At 35.3% G+C, this 25,788-nt stretch overlaps 1 protein-coding gene across 11 annotated transcripts; it reads left to right on the forward strand.

Moving 5' to 3' along the window:
- The first annotated feature begins 2,083 nt into the window (after positions 1-2,083).
- On the forward strand, positions 2,084-23,217 carry LOC129790112 (ral GTPase-activating protein subunit beta). Of its 11 annotated transcripts, none has more exons than XM_055827357.1 (16): positions 2,084-2,434; positions 2,517-2,736; positions 2,845-2,874; positions 3,006-3,401; positions 4,690-4,950; positions 5,093-5,407; positions 5,819-5,923; positions 8,089-8,229; positions 8,293-8,836; positions 12,451-12,659; positions 13,007-13,162; positions 13,392-13,532; positions 16,372-16,386; positions 16,511-17,065; positions 17,150-17,221; positions 18,576-23,217. In XM_055827357.1, the coding sequence occupies exons 1-16, from the start codon at positions 2,231-2,233 to the stop codon at positions 20,072-20,074; spliced, it is 4,863 nt and encodes a 1,620-aa protein (XP_055683332.1). In that variant the 5' UTR covers positions 2,084-2,230; the 3' UTR covers positions 20,075-23,217. The 11 variants fall into 11 exon arrangements, with proteins under 11 accessions (XP_055683332.1, XP_055683337.1, XP_055683334.1 ...); XM_055827362.1 differs by having other exon boundaries at positions 2,112-2,434; positions 5,093-5,200; XM_055827359.1 differs by lacking the exon at positions 2,845-2,874 and having other exon boundaries at positions 2,112-2,434.
- The last annotated feature ends 2,571 nt before the right edge of the window (positions 23,218-25,788 follow it).

Genomic DNA, 25,788 nt, shown 5'->3' on the forward strand with positions numbered 1-25,788 from the left:
CCGGTGTGCTTTTGTTGTTTTTCCTCTTGGAAAATGCATTTTTGTGCATTTTTTCAGCTTCTTATGAGAAAATCAAAGTACTGCGCTGAAAGAATTTGGCGGCTAAAAACTAATTAGTTGGTGTTCCACTTCGTGGCCAACACCAAGTAGGTATTGTAATCGTCGGAAAAACCGACCACCTCAGATCGGGCTCAAACTTGGTATGAGCACGTTTTAGACATCCCACATTACGAATATGGTGGTGGAAAATTTTTGATCAGGCCGGCCTGCCGGCCGGTGCGCCAAACTTTGGCTTATAACTCGAGTACGGTAACATATAGAGACTTCCGGTTTGAAGTTTTCTATAGAAATGTGGGTGTAAAATTTTATTTTTTCGCATTTTCAAAATCCAATATGGCCGCCGTCCGCCATTTTGAAATACCGTCGACCAGTTCCCTTAACCCTTTAACGTCCAACGTGAAACATAAAAACATTGAAACATGCGCTCTTTTATCGCGATTTTTATTCTATGAATTTTTTTAGAGGACTGTTCTCAGTCAGAACGTCTTCTCTGACCCCTTATGCGTGAATTTGATGCATTTGTAACATGGAAAAACAATTACATTCATAAATAATTGAAAAAATTAAATGTTTCACGTTTGGGTCAGCGTATGACCCAAAAAACCTTAAAGGGTTAAAGCTAGAGGTCTGAAATTTTAGTATGTTGTAGAGCTCAGTGAGACGTTTTCATCAACAATTCATACTTGAAAATCGGTCGAGCGGTTTAGCAAATATGGCGGCCTAAAGCAAAAAGTGTTTTTTCGATATAACTCGAGAACGACTTGACCGATTTTGACCATCTTGGTATCAAATGAAAGGTTTCGATAAGCCCTACAACTGTCTAGATTATTCCAAGTTCCAAAAACATCCGCAAGAGGCGCTAAAAACAAAAACAAAAATTGCCTAATTTTAAGGGGTAATATCTCCGAATCCCCATTAGGCAAATCTTTTAAATTTTGATATGTTGTAGCCTGACTCAATATCTTTCATCAGTCCGAAAATGAAGAAAATCTATGTCGCCGTTTAGAAGATATGGCCATTTGAAAAATTCTTGAATTTAAAAAGTTCTAAGAGCCATATCTCTTGAACGGATTGTCCGATTTTGCTCATCTTAGTATCAAATTAAAGGTTTTGCAATTCTCTACAACTTTCTAGAACATCAGAAACCTCTAGAACCTTTCCTTTAGGACGAAAAGTGCCAAAAACTGTTTTGGTCAAACAAATATCCGCCATTTTGTGTTCTAGAGGTGACCTTGAAATGTATCAAAATATATGTCAGATTGTAGCTTATTTCAATACCTTTCCAAAACTAGTCAAGAAATATCCGTATGTGCAATAGAACTTGAGATATGACCATTTTTGTCTTTCGAATTGATGAATTTCATTAAAAAAAATCAACTTTGCCTACTAATACTACTTAAAAATTAAATTACAACGCATAGACTGGCCCATCCGCGTTGTGGTATACCAACTCTAATAACTGGACGCGTTATGATTGACTTTTAAATTCAAATTTGAAAAAAGGAAGAGGAAAGTTTTCAATTATTTGCCCAAAAAAAACTAACAATTTTCCTTTTTGAGTTGGTTTTTCTGTTTTTCTAACCCTTCAAAAGGCTTTTCTGGTGTGCTTTTGTTGTTTTTCCTCTTGGAAAATGCATTTTTGTGCATTTTTTCAGGCTTCTTATGGGAAAATCAAAGTACTGTGCTGAAAGAATTTTGCGGCTGAGAATTCGTTTTTCTTTGTTTTGACTCGATTTTCCGGCATTTTCCTGCTGGAGGAGAAATCCTTGGGATGAGGGACAAGTATTTTAGGATTTTTGAGGCTTTCCGGATTTTATTTGATGATAGGAAACTTGGAAAATGCCGCAGCGGAAATTTTTTCTATTCTTTTTAATTACGAAAATTCTTCAAATTTTTGATTTTATTCAATGCTGCGTTGTTCCCGGATCCCGGAAAACCTTACCCGCCTAGGAAAATTCCCGGAAAACGTGAGAAAATCGCGATAAATCTGAAATCGTCAACTACATCATTCAATGCTGTATCTGCTACGTGGTTCGTTGCAGAGAGCCTCCACTGTACATGAAGTTGCGAATCAGCTGTTTTCACTTTTTTGAGATTTGTTTTTCTTTGGGAAAAAAGATGTTTTTTGGGCTCTAGGCGCCCCAAAAGTGTCCAAAAGTGTTGAGAAAGCATGCCCAATACGAAAATGTACACGGAATGGGCATCACTGTCGCCCGTGATTGCTTCCAATAGCTGCAGTGCCCAGAATTGTGTTCTCAACAAATTCCAGGGGAATGCGGGAAAGGACGTCGCGGTGGCTGTTGTGAAGCAGCTGGCCAGCAATCTGGGTATCTCACAGCCAGCTGAACCGAGTAATCTCATTACGGATCAAGAGGTTAGGTCATGAGCTGCAAAACTGCGATTCCGGAGAAGCTGTGAAAGAGAAAAATCCTTCCGGATGTTGCTTCTTTTTCCAGGTCCTCTGGTGCATGGATGTCATCTGCTACGGGCTGTCCTTGCCCCTGAATGAGCATGAAACCATCAAGGATTGTGTTAATGTGTACTGTGAGTGGATGACGGCACTCAACCCGGTGCCACGTATTAGTGTTCCCAAGCCAATTGTTGAGGATCCCAACACCTACGCCCGGAAGATCATCAATCACTTCCATAATCTCTTTGTCCCCCGACCGGGAGAAGGTAATTAATTGCACCTGCACGCACACCCCCCGAATGCACCCCCTCCACCCTAATTTAACCCCCTTCTGTGTGTGTTGGCTTCAATTAATCCGCTCTCTTGCTTCCAAGACTGGGCTTTCCTCTATCAGGAACATTTAGGTGAGGATGAGGCACTTTTTTTTTACAACTACTACTACCTTTTGCACAATCTTTCTTGCTCGAATGTCAAGCAAAACTTCTCGCATCTGTGTTGGAATCTTCTGATTGGGATGATTTTGGGGGTGTTCCAGGTGCTGATACGATAAATCGTCAGGCTGTTCTGTGTCATCGTGTCCTGAGGACTCTTCAGAATGCAGCAGTTTCCCAAATCCTCACGCGAGAAACTTGGGAATCCCTCCTGCTCTTCCTCCTTGCAATCAATGAGGTCCTCCTGGCTCCACCAACCATCAAGGATGACGTTGGGGATCAGCTGTGTGAACGTGTTCTCAGTGTTTTGTTCGAAGTGTGGCTCCTTGCATGCGTCCGGAGCTACCCATCGCCGTCACTGTGGAAGACACTCCAGGAATCCTGCCAGATGTGGCGCCACAGAATTGCCCTTGTTGAGCAATGGAATCGCGTCAATCTCGCCCTCACTGCCAGGCTCATTGACTTCACCTACGGATCAGCATTTCCGGAATTCAAGATCTGTGAGTTAAAGCACACAAAATGGGACCAAAATTGCTCAATGTTTGATCAATCTCATTGTTAAGCAACAATTGAACAATTGCTTAACAATCTGATTTTTAGGCAACAATTGGTCAATTGTTGATCAACCTGATTGATAGTCAATAAATGCTCAATTGTTGATCAATCTGATTGTTAGGCAACAATTCATCAATTGTTGATCAATCTGATTGGTAAGCCATACTTGATCAATTTGACCGATAATCAATAAATAATCAATTGTTCATAAATTTGACTGTTAGGCAATTATTGGTCAATTGTTGATCAATTTTCTTGATAGTCAATAAATGCTCAATTGTTGATCAATATCATTAAAAGGGCAAAAATTGCTCAAGTATTGATCAATTGTTATTCACTAAAAATCAGTTTTGTTCATGGAAACTTATTGAGAAGAAATTAAATGGAAATTGAGTAATTTATGAAAAAAAAAATTCCAAACCAAAAATCCGTTTTTTTTTCAATTTTCTAATATTGAAGATCAATATTTCTTAAGTAGTTGATCACAAATTGAGATAAATTGCCTCCCTATTGATGGGGTCAATATTGATTGATCAATAATTGAGCATAAATTGACCAGTTCACTAAATAAAAAAATTAAATATCAATCTTGGATCAATAATTGATCAAAAATTGATTGAGCTACAATTGACTCAATATTGATAGATCATTAATTGAACACAAATTCACTAAATTAATTTATAGAGAATTTGAAGAACAATTTCTAATCAATATTTGATCAAAAATTGAGTTAAATTGCCTTCAAATTGATAATCAATATTTGATCAATAATTGAGCATAAATTGACTAAATGATTGATAAACAATAATTAATCAGTCTGTGATCAATTAATAAATTTAGTTCTGTCTCAATTAAAAATGGAATTATGATTAAACGAATGTTGGTTGAATATTATTTGAGCTTATGTTGAACAATTAATTAATAAAAGATTTAAAAAACAGTCTTGGATCAACAGTTGATCAAAAACTATTTGAGTTAAAATTGACTCAATTTCTATGGTATCAATATTGAGTCAATGTAATTCTGCAAAAAGGAATATCAATATTTGAGCAATCAGATTTGACCTGGCATTGATGAATATTTGATCAAACAATTAACTGACTCAATTAACTGATCAATTATTAATCAATATTCGGCCAATTTGATTGATTTAATAACATTTGAGCATTTATTGGCTCAATTGACGTGTTTTCTGCAACAGGAAGTTTCTTTAGACTTTGCCCTTCTTTGCAGTGGACGAAGATGCTCAACTTATTCCATCGGGAATGTCCAATGATTGCATTGCCCAGACGTGGTATCGCTTCCTGCGTGTAATTGGCAATCCAACAGCTCTCTGCCAACCGCAGACAATCAGCAACACGCCGCGTTTTATGCAGCACGTCCTCACAATGTCGGAATCCATTGAACCACATCAGCATCCTTGCCTGCTCATCCTCCCGCAAATCTTCCTCAAAGCCATCAAGGGGATCTCCAGCCTCGTTGATGCCTTCCTCGGTGAGTCTCTTCTTTTTTTTTCCTTTTAAATATTCCAATAGAGCTATGCAGCAGATATTTTTTGCCTCCCTGTAAATACAGAGAAAAAAAAAAGAGAAAAAGAATGAAGAAAATTTGCCAAACAAACAATTGCACTTGGTAGGGATTTTGCAAAATGCCACGGGAGAGGATTCAGCAAATGCTCCGGGAACTTCTGGCACAGACACAGCATCCAATGCACCATCTTCTGGCGCCCCATCGCGTCTCTCAGGTGGCGATTTAAGATTCTCAATGGTTACGGGACGTGTAGATGTAGCGTCTGTGGCTGGTGGTGTATCCTCCTCCTCAGTCACCGCGACTTCCTCTTCCTCAATGGCGTTTCCGGCACCCGCAGAAGTGCCGCATTCGCCAACGCCGCCGCTACAGAGGCGCCTGGCCAAGTCTTTCAGTGTAGCGCCCTCCAGTGGTCTGCCAAAGGGTTAATCTGTAGTCTTTTACCTCCTTTTGCACCTTTTTTTTTCAATTCCTTTTTTTTATTATTTCCTTTTTTGCTATTTTTCTGCACAAAAAAATTTACAAAGAATTTTTATTTTTTTTTTGCACGGATTTTTAATAATTTTTTTGGGGGAGGTTTTTCACAATTACGTCACATTCTATTTTATTTATTTATTTTTACACCACAATGCATGATTAAAATTATTATTTTAATTCACTGATAATGAGTTAATTCAAAGGGTTAGATGAGCAGATTAGATGCTTAATTGGGTGATTTGGTTTTACACGGCACTGGAGTTTTTATTTAAAATTTAATTTTAATTTTAATCACTCACAATTCCCTCAAAGTTCTTGAGGAAGAAATTCTAACAGTTTAAAAATGAATCCCACTTAGGTATTACAAAAGGATCATTAATTGGATTGACCAGCAGCAGAATTTCCAGCAGCCAACCGGCCGCCAGTCCCATTTCCACTCAACCACCCACATCAATTTTCACATGTAATTTACTCTTTTTTACTCTCTCGATGATTCACTTTTATTCGGATTTATTATTACCTTTTTTTTACGTCCGTGACGAGAATGTGGAGAGATCGTGTGCTTTCTGGCTTTTAAACTCATTTTGAATATCATTGAAAATTATGAATTTTTAAAATTGATGTCAGGGCTTCCGAGAGGCGGGGAAACTTTGAAAATTTCATCATTTCTTTCAATTAAAACAAAGTAAATTACAACCTGGCGCAGCTTCTGAGATTGTTTTTTTTTTAATAAATTCAAGGGGCGTTTATCTGAATGAAAATCAGTACATTATATTCGGAATTTTAAGCAAATATTCGGAATATTTGTGAAAATTCACTAATATTGACATATTTCATGAAAAAATAATTAAAAATTGAATTTTTTAGCATCTTGATTCACTATCCAGCGAATGTTAACCTGCTCATAAAGTGATTTACCTAAGCCCCTTTGTGACGTGATCTGTTTCAAAGTGTAAAATTAATTTTAAACAAAAGTCAAATCCCTTTCAAATGAAGCTAAAACGCATTCAGAATCTGCTGAAATTAGTTTAAAAAAAACTAGTATTTTACGCAATCTTTTCATTAATTGAATTTTAATATTCAATTAAAGAAAAGATTGCGTAAAATACTTTTAAAATGGTATAATGACGCGAAGAATGCAATAAAAGCATAAAAATACGAAATAATCTAATCAAAGTGCAATTAAAAAGCAGAAAATGAGTTAAAAATGTGCATTTTAACACTTGGAGGATCGAGGTTTCTAACCTCAAAAGTTTGACCTGCAGTTTCTCTCAAAAGAAAATATTTTTCCAAGTTTCCTTCGACGATTTTGAAGTAAAAAAAAACTTCCCTGTACACAGGATGTAGAATTTATCACGAAATATTAAATAAATTTTGATTCTGTGGCCAGTAAAATTCTCCAAGGATTAATCAGGCAAAATGCTCTGATTTCTAACAGATTTGTGACAATTTTTTTTCACTCTTCTTATATAAATAAGTCGATATTGGGATTAAAAAAAGTCTTAACCGAAAGCTAATTAAATTAATTTTTTTCACTCTTCTTATATAAATAAGTCGATATTGGGATTAAAAAAAGTCTTAACCGAAAGCTAATTAAATTAACTTTGAAATGTAGGTGGAATTTTGAAAATTAATTAATTTCTCTGTTAAAATCAACTTGATTCTGACAATTCCAGGGGCTGTATTCTCTAATAGTGAAAAACTCTCGTGATAAACTCCCGAAGGCTTTTTGCGGGGAAAAAATAATGAAAACTTCACGTGAGCATGATCCATTAAGAAAAATAATGCATCCATGATAAACTCCCGTAAGATTTTCCCGGTTTTCACGTTTCTTTTAAAGCGCTAGAGCCTTCGGAACTTTATCACGGGAGTTTTTCACTCTTAGAGAATTCATGCCCAGGAGTAGAAAATTTCCTGAAAAAGACAAAATGCATTTAAAAAGGCCACAAATTAAGTACAAAATGTAAGAAATAAATCAGAAAACGCATAAGAAATAGAAAGAAATGAGGAAAATTATTTTTGTCCGGTCTCTAATTTTTATTATAAAAAAAATTTGACCAACAGCGCCCTCATATATTTCACCAAGACAATTTTTTTATGAAAAGATAAGAAAAGTAAGTTGAAGAATGTTGTTAAAAATGCAAAAACGAGTTAATTGATAAGAAAATGGATTAATTTAGGGTATTCGACAGTATTCAGAATATTAAGAATTATTCGTCATGTAAATGTTTAAATATTCTCCAGATAATCACCCCTTAAATAATTTTTTTTCTGTCATAATTACATTCAATCCCTGGGAAAAATAGAAAATCTATTTGACTCATCTCTAGAATACGCAAATTAATCAAAGTCTCAAATTTAGAGCTTTAATTTGAGTCAAATTTCATCAAAATCTTTCATTTTTCTCCGTGAAAGTTTCAACAAAAATTCAATAAAACTTCAAAACATAACGTGATGAATTTAGTAAAACTTTTTTCTCTCATTTCTTTTCATTTTGCATTTTTCCCACTACATTTACTTCCGCAAAAGAGCACAAGATCACTTCAATACTCTCATTCGCAAATCAATATCGGAGGGAGAGAGAGTGCAAAATTACAAATACTTTTGAATTTAATTAACATATTATAGCTATGCTGTCCCTGACCCACGAAAATCGCGCTGTTATGGCATCTGCACGACCCAAATGCAATAGTATTCTCCATTTGTTCGGTGAGTGGCTCTTCGATGCTGCTCACATCGGTACGGAGGCATGGATTCAAAATTGCAAGAGTAAGTGGATTTTTTTAAGGGAATTTTGAGGGGAAATTGAGGATTATTTTTTTTGGAATGTAGAGCAAGCCTCTGAGGCATCCCGTCGTCCTTCGTCGATGATCATGGACAGCAGAAAGGGGAGTTTGTCGCTTTCGCAGCCGACATCACTCAATGATAACGTGGAGATGCCACCGGGATTGATGATTGATAAATTCGAATCAGGACGTGCTGAGGCCATTGGGGCGCTTTGTAGGATTTTCTGTGCTAAGAAGACTGGCGAAGAAATCCTCCCGGTCTACTTGGCACGCTTCTATATGGCCCTGCAGCAGGGTCTTCGCATATGCGAGACGAAGGAGTGCGAGGAGACATTGGCGAGTATTTTGTACAATTCATCAGATCTCTTCAGACTCGATCTCGATGGGATTCAGGTACTCCTGCCGTCCTTTATTGCTGCCCTTGAGCTTGTCCTGCCGGAGAAGGAGCTCAAAATGAAGAATCAAACTGTCGTGATTAATCGTACTGAACTGAGAAGGGCTGCAATTCATATTTTAATTTCAATCATTGCGCTTCCGTTGCATTTTCAAACTCTACCCATTCGGGATATTACTGGAGGACCCATGGACAAGTAAGAAGAAAAGTTAAAAATACTTTTAGGGTGGCGGTAGGTCAATCGGTTAACGCTCCGATTTGATCATACCCAATATCGCTACGAAGCGGGTTCGATTCCCTGCTGGGTAGATTTTCTACCTTTCCTTGGCCAAGCGTTTCCTAATACCGGTTTCCTTCCCATTCCTCTCTTTCGCACAAAAAATGTGTGCACAGAGCAGTGCACACACACAAAAAATAAAATCACGCAAAAATCAATCACACAAAATCAAAGTGGGGATTCAATAGAACCCCACTCCACACAAAAACTGCGGGCGATATGAATAAAAGCCCCATAAAATCCAAACCCTTTACCTTTACCTTTTTAAAAATACTTTTGTCAAATATTTTCCATCAATGTACTTTTGTTAAAAATTTCGTTATTTTGACTACCTAATTCAATTGGTGGAAAGTATTTCATTATTTTATTCAGCGAAAAAGTATTTTGACTAATTGATTAAATTGAAAATATTTGACAATTTTATTGAGTAGAAAAGATTTTTTCACCATTTCATTTAGTCAGCGAAAGAATATTTTGATTAATTCATTTGGGCAAAGATATTTGACAATTTTATTCGACGGAAGAGCACCTATTTTGATTAATTCATTCGGTTAAAAATATTTAATAATTTTATGTATAGTGTGGCTAGGAAATTAGGGCATGATGTCTATAAACTGCTACCGCCAAAAGGTGCGTAAACTGAAAAGGTTTAATTTGCTTTTTATTTCAAGTCAATATCTTCAAAATTGTAGCCATTAGAGAAAAAAAATGTAAAAGTTACATTTTGTATGGAAAACGATGAGAAATATTGGATTTCATGACTGTTGAGTTTCTCAAAACCCATTAAAATGATCCAAAGATCATTAAAGAAGTGAATATTTGACTAAATTTGAATTAAAAAGGCCTTTCCCGACTTTATGCGACCAAATATTCAAGCATTCTAAGAATATTTTTAGGTAAAAGCAGGTATTGCCATCATGGGAAATTCAGCGTTAATTTGGCATGAAAAGCAGTATATTTGTCGTGGACAAGACGCTTCTTTTCACGTTTTTTGCTCTAACAGCTAAAATTTTTAAGATATCGACTTGAAATTAAAAGCAAATTAAACTTTTGGAATTTACGCAACTTTGGGCGGTAGAAGTTTTCAGATATTTAAATCCAATCAAAAGTTATTCGCGGTTAAAATTATCCCATAATTTCCTGGCCACCCTGTAGTAAAGAATATTTAAACTAATGCATTATTGATCAAAGACAATTCTGATCAGAAAAAGACTATTTTGACTAATTTAAATGACGAAAGCACTTTCGGTCGTTTTCACCAATTTAACACTTGAAGGATCAAAATGGTCACAGGTCCATCATAATAAAAAAAGCCAAATATTAAATATTTTGTTAATTGTAGATCTGCTTATTGAATGAGGATCGAAAGTTTGATTAATTCTTAATATATTTCAAGTATTATTGCACTCAATTTCTAAACAATTTATCAAAAAAAAAATTAATAATGAAGAAAAGTTTCGTAGAATCAATGCAAAATTGCCCTTTCAAATCTTTTTCCTACAATTTTGCCGATTTTCTTAATGAGCCTGAATAATCAGTTCCTTCAATTCTCTAAGTAATTATCTGACCACTTCCGGCAATAAAATGGGTTCTTATTAATGATTTTTATCGTGGAAAAGCAACAAGAGATCCAGATTAGGAAAATATGGGGAAACATAACCTCAAAAAGCTGTCAAAAATGTATGAGAATTTGAATGGACACTGTGACCATTTTCATCCTCCGCGTACTATCTTTTAAAAAGAAAAGTATATTCTGGATTTTCTTTCACTTAACTAAAAGTAATTGAAATTCCCTACACATAGACGTGATAATTATCACGATAGGTCCAATACAAGGGGATGGTATAACCTCATTTTCAGTGAAGAAAAGTCACTTTTTGTTAACAAAAATGTATGAGGAATTCTCGAATCTCGCTCAATCTCGACCGATTCCCGAGAAACACTTTAACTTTTTTTATATTAATAATGTTATTTCGATGATGAGAAGGGATCAACCGAGAGCTAATTAAATGTACTTTCGATTGCAAGTGGAATTGTGCAAACTGATCCCTTATTTTGATCGGAAGAACCTGCTGCCTCACTAAAAGTACTGATTTCTCGGGATTGGGCATCCCCCTGGTCCAATACATTTGAGTCTATGACAATTTAAAAAGTCGAAATGACCACGGTGTCCACAAAAATCCTCCAAGTGTTAGGCAATGATAGAACTTGACTGAATGATTCTCTCAAATTTACTGAAGTACTTCGGTAGTTTTAACAAATTCAAATCATAAAAGAAATTGACTGAATCATTCTGTCCATATTCACCCATCAATATATTTTTTTTTCAAGATTTTCATTCAGCGTTTCTTCCCTGGCTGAATTACTTTAGTGATTGTGACTGATAAACTTGTGTTAAATCGATTGTTTCAATCTACAACAGATAAACAGTCAATTTAATAGAAGACAATCAATCAAAATAACAAAAGTTATTCAAAGTTAGGAAAAAACGCTGATTTAATTGGCTATAAAGATAAAACATAAACTATTCAGTCAATTGTCAATTCACTGAAAAATTTTAACTTTTTTGACTGTAATGAAATAACTTTTGTTTTGGCCGTTTCATATCTTTCACTTATTAGCTTCAGTCATTTTAAATATTTAACACTCGGAGGACTTTACTGGTAATTGGTACCAATTGAAACCTTAATATAGTCACAGAATAAAATCTATTGGATCTATCTCGATGAATTTAGCATCTATGTGTAGGGAATTTCAATTACTTTAAGATAGCAGAAAGAAAATCTCGAGAAAAGTCTTTTCTTTGGAAGATAATTGAGGTCAAAGTCAGAATCCAACGCGGAGGATCAAATTGGTAATAACTACCAGTCAAAATCCCATACATTTTTCCATTGTTTTGAGGTTATGTTTCCCCATATTTCCCAAATAAAGTACTCTTGTTCACTTTTCCTCGGTAAAAATCATTAATGTGGACTAATTTTATTGCCGGAAGTGATTAAAAAGTTACTTAAAGAATCAAAGTTTGTGATTATTTAGTCGCAATAATAAATTATGTAAAATTGTAGCTAAAAAAGTCGTTTCAATTGGCAATTTTGCATCGATTCTACGCAATTTTTTTTCAGTGACGATTTTCTCAATAAAATATTTAGTAATTATATGCAGGAATGCTTCAAAGAGATTGAGAATTACTGAAACTTTCGATCCTTGTTCAATAAACTGATTAATAATTAATTATTGAGCAGAGCATATTTTATCAACTGGTACTTATTACCAATTTGATCCTCCGCGTTGTGCCAAATGTTGGGTCCTCCAAGTGTTAAATCTGCTTTTCCATCCTTTCATTAAATATAACATTTTTGTCAATTTTTAATAGCTCTTAAAAAATTAGTTAAAATAACTGATTTTTTTTGCTAAAATGTCATTTCGCTGTTTACTTCAGTCATTTTAACTAAAGTTTTTTTTAAAGAGTAATAAAGCATTAAATTGTTATAAATTTTAAAGGATTTTTAACAAATAAACAAAAAACCTTTTAGGATGATAACTTTTGCCCAATTGAAACCACGTTTGATCAACATTCTCATGAATGCCCTTCAAGTGGAGACCGATCCTCAAAACACTCACATGCTCCTTGGAGGATTATTGCTCAGTGTTCAAGATTCTGTGACATTTGAGGAGACAGAACATACCGGAGAAATGGTTCAACTTTCCCCACCTGCAAGTGATATGAATCTCCTTAGTTCAGGTAATGGAAATAAAAAAAGATTTTCTCATTCCCATCCGTTACACCTTTTCAAGGAAAATTCAATCGTTTTCTTCCTTTATTTTTTGGACTCTCTCTCTCTGCATTCAATCATTCAAAGAGCTTTTTTGCACACACTTTTTATGTCTCTCCACAAGCAATATACTCTCAAATGACACACTGACAGAGGAAAATTTCTCTCTGTGTTGTTGCATTTTCATGAAAATCACAAATTTTTTTGTTTAAATACTTTTCATTGTGTTTTATTTATTGTTATACAAACTTTTTTTTCTGTCTCCTTTGAATTTTTTATGTTTTATGGCATCGCAAATTTGTCACCCATCTCTCAGCTTGTTCCGAAAAAAGTGCTTGTTCAATTGCTAGCGCTAGTTCGAGTTTGGGTGGAAACAGTACGGCCACAATGGGAAATGAGTTTCCCAGTTTGAGTATTTCGGACGATTTTCCAGCTGAATTCCTGCAAGATCTCGAAATGTCGTCAGTCTATGGTAATGTCTTTTTTTTTTATCAGCATTTTTTGTATTACCTTCAAGTTTTTTGTAAAGTGTTGCTATTAACTGCTTTTAATTGTTAATTTGTAAGTTTTATTATTTATTTTTTTATTTGACAAATCATTTGCTTAAATATTTATTTTGTTGTATTCATTCAGTAGGTATGGAAGTTCGAATAAAGCTTTTAGAATTATTTTTTTCTAAAGGGATGAACTTGAAATTTCAGACAGTGCTCATGCTCTTTTCGTCCGAGCTACGTATTTGGTGTGTCATCAATTGATATCTTCATGGAAAACTGACTTGAATGTCTCCTTGGCTGCTCTGGAACTGCTTTCGGGTTTAGCGAGAATGCACATTAAGGATTCAGGTTGGTAATTCCGCAAATTTAGTATTTTATTAGTTTCTTTTATTTAAAAAAAAATCCCAACATTTTCCCCATAATTTAGAGCCTAAAATAAGAAATTAAGGGTTAGGAAAATTAACTGAAAATGCATTACCTCATTGAATTCGAAGAAAATCATGCGAGACAAAATTATAGCCTGGAAAATTTCGTGTAAGATAGACTTTATGGGAAAATGCAAATATTTTTATAAAACTGGAAAAATCTATTTGCAAAAATTTAGCTTTTTACTCCAGGTTTCCCTATAGTTTTTCCAGCCCTCCCCAGCTCTTTTTAAAGCTTACTTAGCATTTAATGTTCTTAACCCTTGTCGGTCATTTTATTTTATTAACTTTGAATGCTAAAAATGACAAGAAAAAGTCTTAATTTCCACAAAAATCGAATGGATTCGATTAAAGAAAAGAGTTTTAGGACTTTTTTATGCAAAATTTCAAGAATTTTAGTGAAAAAATTATTTTCTTGGCAATTTTGAAGTCAAATTTAGGGAAAATTTCAAAATTTTCTTGGGCACATCTGAGTTAAATAAATTTTTATTTATTAAGTTAACAAGTTTACTTTATTTTGTTAAAATGCAGAGAATTTTATTTCTGACATTTCAAAGAATAATTCTAGATAAACACAGGGAAAAAGCCTTCAGGAAATTAGACTAAAATCTCTAAAGAAATTGATTTTCTTGCGATCTTGTGATATTTTGTTTGCAATCTGAAGATTTCTTTCACGATCTTAAGAAATCTTTTGCTATTGCGATCTTTCTTCGCGATCTTGCAATCTAAGGTAGAAAAAAACAATGAAGTTTTCTGGTCTCAAGTAGAAAACATTGAAAGCTTGTGATCGTAGGCAGAACTACCAAGAAATCTTGCGATCTTTATCAAGAAAAAAAAAAAGATTTTGCGATCTCAAGTAAAAAGTTGAGATCACGCGATCTCGGCAAGATTTGTATTCAGATTCAGATTTATTTGAGGTGAATGCAATTATTCGCTTTCATTCCCTCTTGTGGGCCGTTAAAGGCCCTTCAAGAGTCCTCCTCTCTTACAATCATCATTATCCGAAATGTGTGTTTGAAGATCGATATGATTCGTCGAATCTTCTAGTGATCGCAGCGATCGCAATGATCGCCGGAATGTAGGCAAATGAGAATCCCCATTCGCCTTTCTTTTCGCAGAATCCACAAATGAGGCACGAATGCTTCCTCTCTTTGGGAAACTGGATAGTGGTTACAGATTGAAAGACAATTGACTGTCTTTTGCTACTCTGTATGGTGGTTTTTTTTTTATAGAGGGCCATTGTCTTTTTTGCGGATCGAGAGCACGGTCGTCTCTTTCCCCACAAATCCAACAATACAACCAGCGTGTTAACTAATCCAGTTCCACGTTTGGTTAGTGGAAAGCATTTTCATCCCTTTCTGGCCTCGCACAGTTGTCACCGAAGAGATCACACACATGCACGATAACCGCACAATGTGAGCAAATCTCTCAAGTAACAACCGGCGTTCAGCCGATCGATATGCAGAACTCCCAGCCTCTTTTTTCCAAAGTGGCGGATTCGTCTGTATTCGAACCAGGGCTCTATGGATACAACACGAGTGTTCTATCCACTGCTCTCCCAGACCCTCTGGCGATCGCAGTCAAGAAATCAGTGTTATTTGGATCAGAGATGATCAATGAATGAAATGTTATGATCTCTGACACAAAACAATGAGATCTTGCGTTCGTACGCGAAAGAAATATTGCGATCTCTAATGAAAATATAATTGTGATCTCAAGTAAACGAAATATTGCGATCTTAAGTATGAGAAATCTTGCAATCTTCGTGGAAATTCAACAAAAATCTTCCGATCTCAATTCAATGAAACTTTGCGTTTTTAAATGAAAGAAATTTTGTGATTTTTACGATTTTATTAAAAGAAATCTTGCGATCGCAATTGAAAGAAATCTTGTGATCGCAAGTGAAAGAAATCTTGTGATCGCAAGTGAAAGAATGCACACGATCTTCTTCGAAAATTAACTAGAACTTGCAATCTAAAGTGAAAGAAATATCGCGATCTCAAGTAAAAGAAATCTTGCGATCTCAAGTAAAAGAAATCTTGCGAACCTAAGTAACAGAAATCTTGCGATCTTCGTGGAAATTTAACAAAAATCTTCCGATCTTGAGTGATAATAATCTTCCGATCTCAATTGAACGATATTTTGCGTATTTAAACAAAAGAAGTCTTGTGATCTTAACGATCTAAAGTAAAAGAAATCTTATGATCTCTAATGAAAGACATGTTGTGATCGCAAGTGAAAAATTTTTTTTGATCTTGAGCAGAAAACATTGAGATCTTCCGTTAATAATCAAAAGAAATCTTGCGATTTTACATACAAGAAATCATTGATCTCCGTTGAAAATCCATAAGATCTTGAGATTTGAAATAAAAGAAATTTTACGATCTCATTTTACTTAAAAGAATTGAACCAGAAATTATGATCTAAAGTTGAAGAAATCTTTTGATCTGAAGAGAAAGAAATGTTGCGATCTTATAGTGATCTTAAGTAAAAGAAATCTTGCGATCTCAAGCACCAAACATTCAACAAAATCAATAAAATCTTGCGATCTGAAGTGAAAGTGAAAGAAATCTAACGATCTCTACGGTTTTTTTTAATATAAAGATTAACTCATGATCTTTTTTAGCTGATTATCCCTAAATAATCTCCTGATTTTCTAATTTTCTTCCTATTTATCAAAAAATTATTCCTCATGGAGAAAAATTATTTTACGAAATATTAAGAGAAAACTTTTTTTTTAAATTTTTATGCTTTCCAATCAGCTAAAAAATTTAGTGGTAAGAAATTAATTAATCTCTCAAGTTTTAATCTTATTTCTTGATCTTGAAAATTTGACTGAAGAATTTGGATTATTTTATTCACAATTTCTAAGTAATTTTCAAACAAAATCACCTCAATCAGATGCTCTGGAGTGCAAACGTGCTGTAAAGTGGATTTGTGACTACATATGCTACCAGTGCTCCCGTCCAACACCTTCGCATACAAAAGATCTCCACAGCACAATTGTTGCTGCCTTTCAGTGCATTTCGGCGTGGTTGATGCAACATCCGTATCTTCTGCGTGACAAGGATTGCCTAACAACTGTCCTGGAGGTTGTGGAGTTGGGCATTTCGGGGACAAAGAGTGTTGGTAAACCGGGAGAGCCGATTAAATTGAAGGATGAGAAGGAATTGAAACCCGTCTCAATGCGTGTTCGTGATGCAGCTGAATGCCTTCTCACGGTTATTCTCGAGCAAGTGGGCTACTTCCCGAGTGAATGTGGTGCTCAATCGCTGTCGTCACTCCTCGATGAGGAGACCCTGATGAAGTATTGCAATTCCTACCCGAATTCCGGGCCAATGAATCACGAGGCAGCTGTGCAGAAATTCCGATACTTTGTCACGGAGAATTCAACAATTTTGGCCCTACTGGAGGAGCCACTGGGGAATGATCAAGATCCCCAACCAACCATTACATGTGAGGAGATTTTTCTTTTTCCAATGAGAAAAGGTCAAGTTGTGTTTGAGAATGAGCTTTGTTGTTGTTTTTGGTTCTTTGCAGTGATTATCCGGGGACCTTTTGGGAGACACACGTGGACAATGCAGCTGAGGCATTTACCACGAAGTAAATCAGGTTAATATTTTTTTTTTATTTCTCTTTATTAGCTGTGTTTCTTTCAGACACAGCTTTTGTGTACCGAGCAAAATCGAAAGTCGTCAGATCGGGCTCAAACTTGGGATGAGCACGAATTAGGGTAGAGATAGACAGAGATTTGCGGTAAATTGCAAAGTTTAAAAGTCGACTGGAAGACATCCGACTATGACGTCAAATTTTACCCCCCACCCCTCCATTCGCCATTTTGAATAACCTCCAAATTTTGTTTTCGCTATATCTCAGCCCCTGTAATAGCTAAAAATCTGAAATTTCGATATGTTGTAGGGGCCACCAACAGCTTTCCATCGATACCACATTTTCGAAAATCGGTCCAGCCGTTTAATCAATATAGCCGTCACAATTTTTCAATGAGAAATCGACCATAACTCGAAAACGGCTTGACCCATTTTGATCAATCCGGGGTCAAATGATAGCTCTCAACAAACCCTACAACTCTCAAAAATATCCGAAGTTTCAAAAGTGACCGCTAGGGGGGCAAAAATCAAAAACAAAATTTTCGATGAGTTTTCGATTAATATCTCGAAAACGCCATTATCGATTTTCTTCAGATATTGATATATTATAGCCTACAACACACAGATAAATTTCGACCAAAAATCGTAGTGAAACTGTCAATTTTCGTGAGTGGGCCACTCGCATTCGTTAATGACGAGTATTTCCTATATTGTTTACATTAGACAGTGCGACTCGACTGCGAATATGTCCGAAAATTTCACTCGCATTCGACTTATACAAATAATTTTTCTGTGTGTATAATAATTTTATAATAAACAAATTAAAAAAAAATTTGTCGCCATTTTGAAAATATTGAGTTTCAACTTTGACTTGTTATATCTCGTGGTCTACTAATTCGATTTTGATCAACTCAAACGCAAATGAAAGGTTTCGTGTAACCCTACAAATGTCTAGAACATTGCAACTTCGAGAAATGACCGCGAGAGGCGCTAAAGTCAAAATCAAAATTTTCGAAAATTTCAAACTCGAATATTTCGAAAATGCCATTATCGATTCACTTCACATTTTAATATGTTATATGTGAGGGTAAGACCTTTCCAACGATGGTTTAAAATCGAAAATCTATGGAGCCGTTCTCGAGATATGGCGTTTTAAAGATTTCTTGGGGGATGACTTTTCTACTTTTCCCGACTTTGCGCGTATTTTAATTAATTTGCGTTTCTGAAAGAAACACAGCTCTCGTAAGCTTGGTCAGCTTACCAGTACATTTTTCATTGAATTTTCTGTTGATCGTGCGACCTGCATTATGGTAGATTGATTGCAATGAGATCGCGAAAATTGATTTTTACTTTTAAAGGAACAAAATACCATCATGCCCCCAATCCGGGACGTCCTGTACCGATGAATGATACCCCAATGAGGCAGGAAGTTGAGCAGAAATACTTCCCAGATGGTGTAGAGAAGATCCCTCCGTGCGTTGCAGACTACTCCATTCCCACACTCGATGAAATTATCCAGAAAATTGGGGATGAATCAACAAAGTGTTTGTTCCAACTATTGGAAAATCAAATGGTTTACGAGAAGATTGCCTGGGCAGAGACGGATAACTCGCTGGATAGTTTGGGGCATGCACAGGAGGCAATACCACCACCGGTGTGTCATGAATTTCAAGCAGCAAGGCTCTTTCTATCGCATTTTGGCTTCCTTTCCATTGGGGAGAATGCCAAGAAGGAGTCCGGAGCACCCCTTTTGTCCGTTTTGGATGCAAAGAAGATGGGTTTTGCGGCGGAAATTCAAAATCTCGATCGTGTTAGCTCACGCACGTACGATACGGTTTATGTGTTCTATGTACGAGCAGGGCAGACGACACCCATTGAAATTGTTGATAATATGTGCGGGGAGAATGTTCAGGTGCTCGATCCGCATTTCTGGAGTATGCTCCTGAGTCTTGGATGGCGTGTTAATGTCGATGAGCATGCTGGATGGACGGGTTTCACGAGCACGAGTTGGCAGATAAACCAACCACCCCAAACAACGACTGATGGGGACTTCTCCACTCAAGCATCCGGAAGTGATGAGATGAACTTCAATGGAGACAAGAAGGTCCTCTATTGGGCTGATGTGAACGGTGAGATTGCTTTTGTTGCACCAAATCACACAAATAGATTCGATATGGATGGTGCAAGTGATGGTGGATCCATGCCAACTTCCTCTGCCATTGATGGGGGTCAATTTGTCTATGAGAGGAGTGTGAGTGAGTGCCCACCCCTGGAAGTGGCTGCTGCAGCCAGCATTACAAAACCCATGCCACTGGGTCAGAAGCCACGTACCCTGTCGCTTGATATCGATCGCAATCACCAGCGTGTTGAACCCGTAGCACCAACACGGCGACGTGGTGGGGCCTCGAAAACCTCCTCAGCTGGTCAGGCAAGCAGCAAAATCTTCCTTGTTTGGCTGGAAAGCTTTGAGGATCATCTCACATTCCCCATGGAGGATTTACTGCCGTACTGTCGATCCGGGGAGGAATATCTCCAGCAAACAGCCACACGCGCAGCTGATTGTCACATAATCTACCTCCAGGCACTCTCATCGGGGCTGCTGAGGGTTAAACTTCAAGGCCCCGCGGGGAGGATGAACTTTGCAACGCCACTCGTTGACGGGATGGTGGTAAGTCGGCGAGTTGTGGGGAATCTCGTGCGTCAGACTGCCTACAACATGGCCAGGAGGCGAAGACTCGACAATGACGGGTACCAACCACCGCATGTCCGTCGAAGGCTCAAAGTGCAGGAGATCGTGCAGAAATACAAAGTGGATCTCAGTGAACCCGAATTGCTGGCGTATCTCTTTAAATCCTAACACGTGTTTTACCCGAAGTAATTCTGCGAGAAAGTTAAACTTCCACAAGGAGGAGGAATCAAGAACAATCACATAGAGAGATAAATAATATTTTAAAATTTATTTTTCGTTTATTTCCATTGCTCGATAATTGATAGATTTTTATTTCTTAAGAAATTGAAATTAAAAGGAGGTTATTCATGTATATATGGGTGTTGCACTGGTTCGAGGGAACGACTTTGATCCGAATTTTCTTTTAGGGAAAGAAAAGGTGAAAATCACTAATCATACAGACTTAAGATTTCGTAAGTAAGACTTGGATTTTCTTAAGATTTCTTAAATTTTCTAAATAGGAACTTATGATGTTACCTCCCAGGCTTAATTAGTAAAAATTCATATTTTTTTCGCCAATTTTTTTCGGACATCGAAATTTGTAAAAATCATCGAAAAATATGCATTTCACCTGATTCAGTCTGTTTTAAGAAATCCCATATTTCACTTAAGAAAACTGAAGAATTATTAAGAAAACTTAAGTCTTTCTTGAGAAATCTTAAGTCTGTCTGAGTAGTGAATTTCATCAAAAGAATCATGAGAATTATAGCCTAATTTGACAAAGATTTCAATGAAAATGAAAGAAATACGCGGTCATTGCCCTTTTCACCACCTTAAATGTTTCAAAACATTCGTGCTAATGTTGCGCAGCGAGAAATTCATTGATGAAACATTGTCGGGAATGCTTTGAAACATTTAAAGGGACAAAATGGGCAATGATGGCGCATATTTTTTGTTTTTGGGTCTTTGCTGACTTTTAATTTAATCCCAGCAAAAAAAAAGATTTTCTTGTTAATTTGTTTATTATTCTTTGTTTCTCTAAAAGATAATGCGAGTTAGAATTATTTCTTCGTATCAGGACAACCTCCCATATATGCTTGAATAGCTTCTTTTGGGGTAGATTCTGTTAAAAATCTTTTTTTTTCGTACAATTCGTCAATTATTAGATTTTTTGTGATCTATTAAAAATCTTATGATATTTTTCGGTTTGTTTTTTAATCATGATTTTAAGGGGCGTCTCTTGGGAAAACTGTTAGAATTTATCCATTTTTAATGTTGTCATTTTCTTGGGGTTTTTCTTAAACCTGGTTTTCAGATGTTGGTTACATTTGATGCCTAATTATTGAAGTGTAAGAAAATCACTTTTCGCCATCTTAAGTGCGACGCCATCTTGTGATTTTCCGACTTTTCCACAGAACTGCTCTAAAACACAAAGGTAGGTTTTCCTCAGGATCTACTGGATGGATTTTGATGGGGTAAAAAGCAAATGAAAGAGGAAATACTAATGCAGATTTTGATGTACCAGAATTTTGAAATTCCGTTCTGGGACTGAGAAAAGTGAAAAAATGTGACTTTTGTTCAGATTTTTTTTACGTTTTCCACTTTTCTCAGCCCCAGGATGGAAATTCAAAATTCTGGTACATCAAAATCTGCACGGGTATGTCCTCTTTCATTTGCTTTTTACCCCATCAAAATTCATCCAGTAGATCCTGAGAAAAACCTACCTTTGTGTTTTGAAGAAAATCTCAAGATGGCGTCGCATCTAAGATGGCGGAAAAAGATTTTCTTATTCTTCAATAATAAGTCTTCAAATGTGACCAACATTTGAAAATCAAGTTTAAGAAAAACCTTAAGAAAAATAAAAACATTGAATTTCATCAGCTCTCAAAAGAGACCCCCCTTAAAAAATGATTTTTAGGGCCCCCTAAAGGTCCTTCTAACTGTTTCATTAAAAAAATTAATACTTTGTTTTCCTCTTTATTTAACGATAAATAGTCTTATTTAAAACATCAAAATGTTAAAATCTTTCGTGAAACATTTTATTTTCCCAAATTTTAATAAAAAAAATTATTATTTTTTCAAAGTTTGAAATGCATTAAATTCACTCAGAAGAGACGAAAAGTGACGTTTTTACTGAGAAATATTCTCTAAGAGTATCCATAAAATAAATATTTCAATATTTTCATGATTCATGCAGACGCAAAAGGGTTAAAAAAAACTTTTAATTTATAAGAAGAGAAATAAAAGAAAAGATTTTTAACAGAATCATCCCGTTTGTCTAGTTTAGAGTTAAATTCTTTAAAAGATTTATTAATGTTTCTAAAGTATTCTTGAAAAAATGATTTTACTTTAAATTTTATAAAGAGATGGGAGAATAATATTTTTTATGTAAAGAGCTTTACCGGATTTGTTCTAGAAATTCCATAAAGAGTGTGAAGATTGTTGTGTGGCCTAGATTGTTCCTTAAACCGCATTAAACCATCCTTTTACTCTATTTATGCCAAATAATTGCTAAATCTGTTTGGAAATGTGGAAAAACCTAATTTTTCTTATAATTTCCGCTTTTTTATATTTTTTTTCGTTATTTTTTTTTAATTACCATTTGATCATCTTTAGAAATAAAATGTTTTTTTTCTGCTGCACATTCCGTAGGGAATTTCTGGAAGAAAATGTATAAAGCCCTTTGTCAAAAAAATTTTTTTTTGTTTAAAATAAATCGTTCTAAGAATATAAAACATTCTCAAGGTTCTTAAGTATATTGGATTAAGAAGAATTAAAAGAATAATGAAATCGAATAGTTTAAAGTTGTTCCATTTTAATGATCTTTTAAATGCAAAAAGCAATACTTTTTATTGCACAAGATTAAACTATTGAAAAATTCTAACATAATTTTCGGAACAACTTTGTAATCTTTAGTCACAAAATGTATTTAAGAAAATAAAAAAAACTGAGAAGAATATCAAATCGATCTCTTAAATGGCAATTCTTAAAAGAAGAAAGAAAGAAAAAACATTCATAGTATTCATTCAGTGTGCAGAGATGTTTACAGCGCCGGAGGTGAAAAGGCAAAGATGAATTCTTTACGTGTTTGCAAGTGAGATGATCCGCAAGAAAAAAAGGGGGAGAGACCCATAAAAAGGCATTAGGATGTGAAGAAGTTCTAAAAACTTTTAAATGTCTTTTCGTTTCTCTCTGACACAATTCATCTCGCGCAATGGTTTGAGCTTTTTCATCTTCGACGGTGTATTTTATTAAATTTTAGACCAAGTATTATGAATATTATTTATAAATCCAAGAAATGGGAAACCAATAAAATATTTAATCAACATAAATCATCCAAATGGAATTTTCTTAACCAATGATGGCTATTTTGTGTCACTCAGCGTTGATTTCTTTTCTCTTCTTTTTTTTTCGTCTTGTTCTCCCTCAAACCATCTTCATCTCTTATTCACAAAATATAGGTATTTTTAAAACGAAGCAAAGTTGAGAAGTTAAGAAGAAGAAAAAACAAGAGTACCAAATCCTCCCAAGTTTAGAATTGTATGTATCTACAACGAAATTCATCCCACTAAGATGAGGTTTATTGTTATACGAATTATTCCTTTGGCATAATATCCAATGTTGTTATGTTAAAGAAAATGCGCTCTTGTGCTGCCTTTTGTCGTTTGCAGTGTGAGTGAGACGAACAACTGGTTGGAGTCATTAAAGATTTTACAACTGTCTCCAACTAGGAAATTTACGATGGTATAAAATTTAAGACTAGCCGCTGAAAAACGAGACCCGAGAAAATCACTAAAAGTGTCCTATTGGAGATCACTTGATTGTCTCTTTGCCGCCAATTGGAGTCTCCTTTTCTCACCCATTGCGCCCCAACAAATTGCCTCTATGGCGCGATGCGTGGGCGGCATTCTATACGTATCGTGACACTCTCACGGGAATTCCTTTACCGTCAGTCACCATCACCAAAATCTAGGTATCACTGTTTCAGAGGATTTTACCCTTACTAGTTCTTTGATATGACTGAAAATGCTAATAATTCGTTAGTTGGTCTATAACTAACTTAAGGCAACTTGTTCTATGTTTATCTCATATGGGTTAATCCAAATACATTTTTGGAATATTCCACATCTATTCTAAAAGATAGATCTTTAATCAACAGGAAAGGAAATTACCCACAGAGCGCCGATAAGAAATTGAAACATTAGCCCAGGTAAAATAGCTGAAAATGACGTCAAATCTTTTACAAAAGAGAGCGGATTATTCGTTTTAACCCTTTCAGGTCCATTGGGTTATACGCTGACCCAAAGGCTCAATTTTGAAAATACAGTCGTGCTCTCGTGGTAGGACCGTCGTCAAAATGACTTCTCCGCGGTAAAACGGCTTCAGAATGAAGTATTTTGCCTTCGCAGTGGGACAATTAGTACTATTGGAAAGGTAGGATACTAATTGTCCCACTGAGAAGGCAAAATTCCTCATTCTGAAGCCGTTTTACCGCGGAGAAGTCATTTTGACGACGGTCCTACCACGAGAGCACGACTGTATTTCATTTTGTGTTGTTGTTTTTCAAATATTGAGTCCAAATTAGTACAAGACTATGTCTTTACAATCCTTGACCATTTTATAACCACAAAAGAACATCCTCAAGAACTCACAGGATCAGGCAGGACAAAAAACCAAAATTTTTTTATTCGAGCTTAAAGGAACCCATAAATATTAATTTTAGTTCAATCAGCTCGCTAAATTGATCGTGGAATTGAAAGGGTTAATATGAATCAATCCCCAAAGGCATAACTAAGTTTTGTTTTTTTTTAAATTATCGTACATATCACCATGGCATTGTCAGAGATTCAAGTAAAGTGTGCTCGTTTCCCGGAAAAGCGCTGGGAAATATACGAATTTTCCTGTTTTTAGGTGTTAATCTGATGCAATTCTTTGATTCTTCTTTGATTTTTTCTTAATTTCTAGCTATTCTACAAAATTTCCTTTTTATCTCATATGAAAGCTCTTGGTTTGTTCAATACATATTCATCCGGATTTCTAACCTAACATTTTTTTACCATTACATTCAATGGGGATGAATGAGACAGAAAATCAAAATTGTACTGAATTTATGTGAATATCTTAGGTTAAAAATCCGTGAAAATATTAGACAAATCCATATTTAAAGACTTAACAATATAGTATATTTAAACCATTTTTCTACGGTAGAAAACTCGCAAGATTTTCCGGCAATAAACTTTTCTTCGAGACAAAAAGGGGCAATATGACAAATAGGCGCCATTTTTTTTTGAATTTATACAAAATTTTTTTGGCTTTTTTTTCTTTGTGATCCCAGTGGAAAATGGTGAATATTTTTGGTGATTCTTTATCCTTTTTTGATTCCCTACAAGACTGAGTGGGTCAAAATTGTTTTCTCCGTTTTCCTTAATTAGGTACTTGGCTCATATCTTGTGCATAATGTCCTTTGTCAAAAACTGGTTAAAAAATGAATTAAACGCAACGTTTTTTTTTAGAAAATGCTTTTAAAGATTTTCATACAATTTCCCTCTGAATTTCCCCATAGAAGCCATTTATCGAACAACAAATACCCCAGTGTTATGATCTGAAACTTCTGTAAAATTAATGTCAAACCATTGGAATATTTTCAATAAATAAATGTTAATTCAATTAAATTGTTTGATTTTTAAATTTATTTCTATTTTAAAAATAAAACTACGTGATTCTTACATAGCATAATCTTCAGGTTATACTTTTAATTGTAATATACACGTGACCTCTTGAAACTCTGCGTATACGAACTGCAAACGTTTTTTTTATTTAGCTCTTTTTTTCGCGGATGGTGAGAGCGAAAAAATTTGATCACCCTGTATGATTGCTCAAAAGACTATAATTACAATTATATA

This window comes from Lutzomyia longipalpis, chromosome 2, assembly GCF_024334085.1.
Source record: "Lutzomyia longipalpis isolate SR_M1_2022 chromosome 2, ASM2433408v1".
NCBI classification, from domain to species: Eukaryota; Metazoa; Arthropoda; class Insecta; order Diptera; family Psychodidae; genus Lutzomyia; species Lutzomyia longipalpis.

What these genes read in the sequence shown, in the direction of transcription:
- LOC129790112 (XM_055827357.1), top strand. Translation starts at nt 2,231, where the DNA reads ATGCCCAATACGAAAATGTACACGGAATGGGCATCACTGTCGCCCGTG. An exon ending in CTCCAGTGGTCTGCCAAAGG is followed by an intron (nt 5,408 to 5,818) that starts GTTAATCTGTAG and finishes AATCCCACTTAG; the next exon opens with GTATTACAAAAGGATCATTA. An exon ending in ATGGATTCAAAATTGCAAGA is followed by an intron (nt 8,230 to 8,292) that starts GTAAGTGGATTT and finishes TTTGGAATGTAG; the next exon opens with AGCAAGCCTCTGAGGCATCC.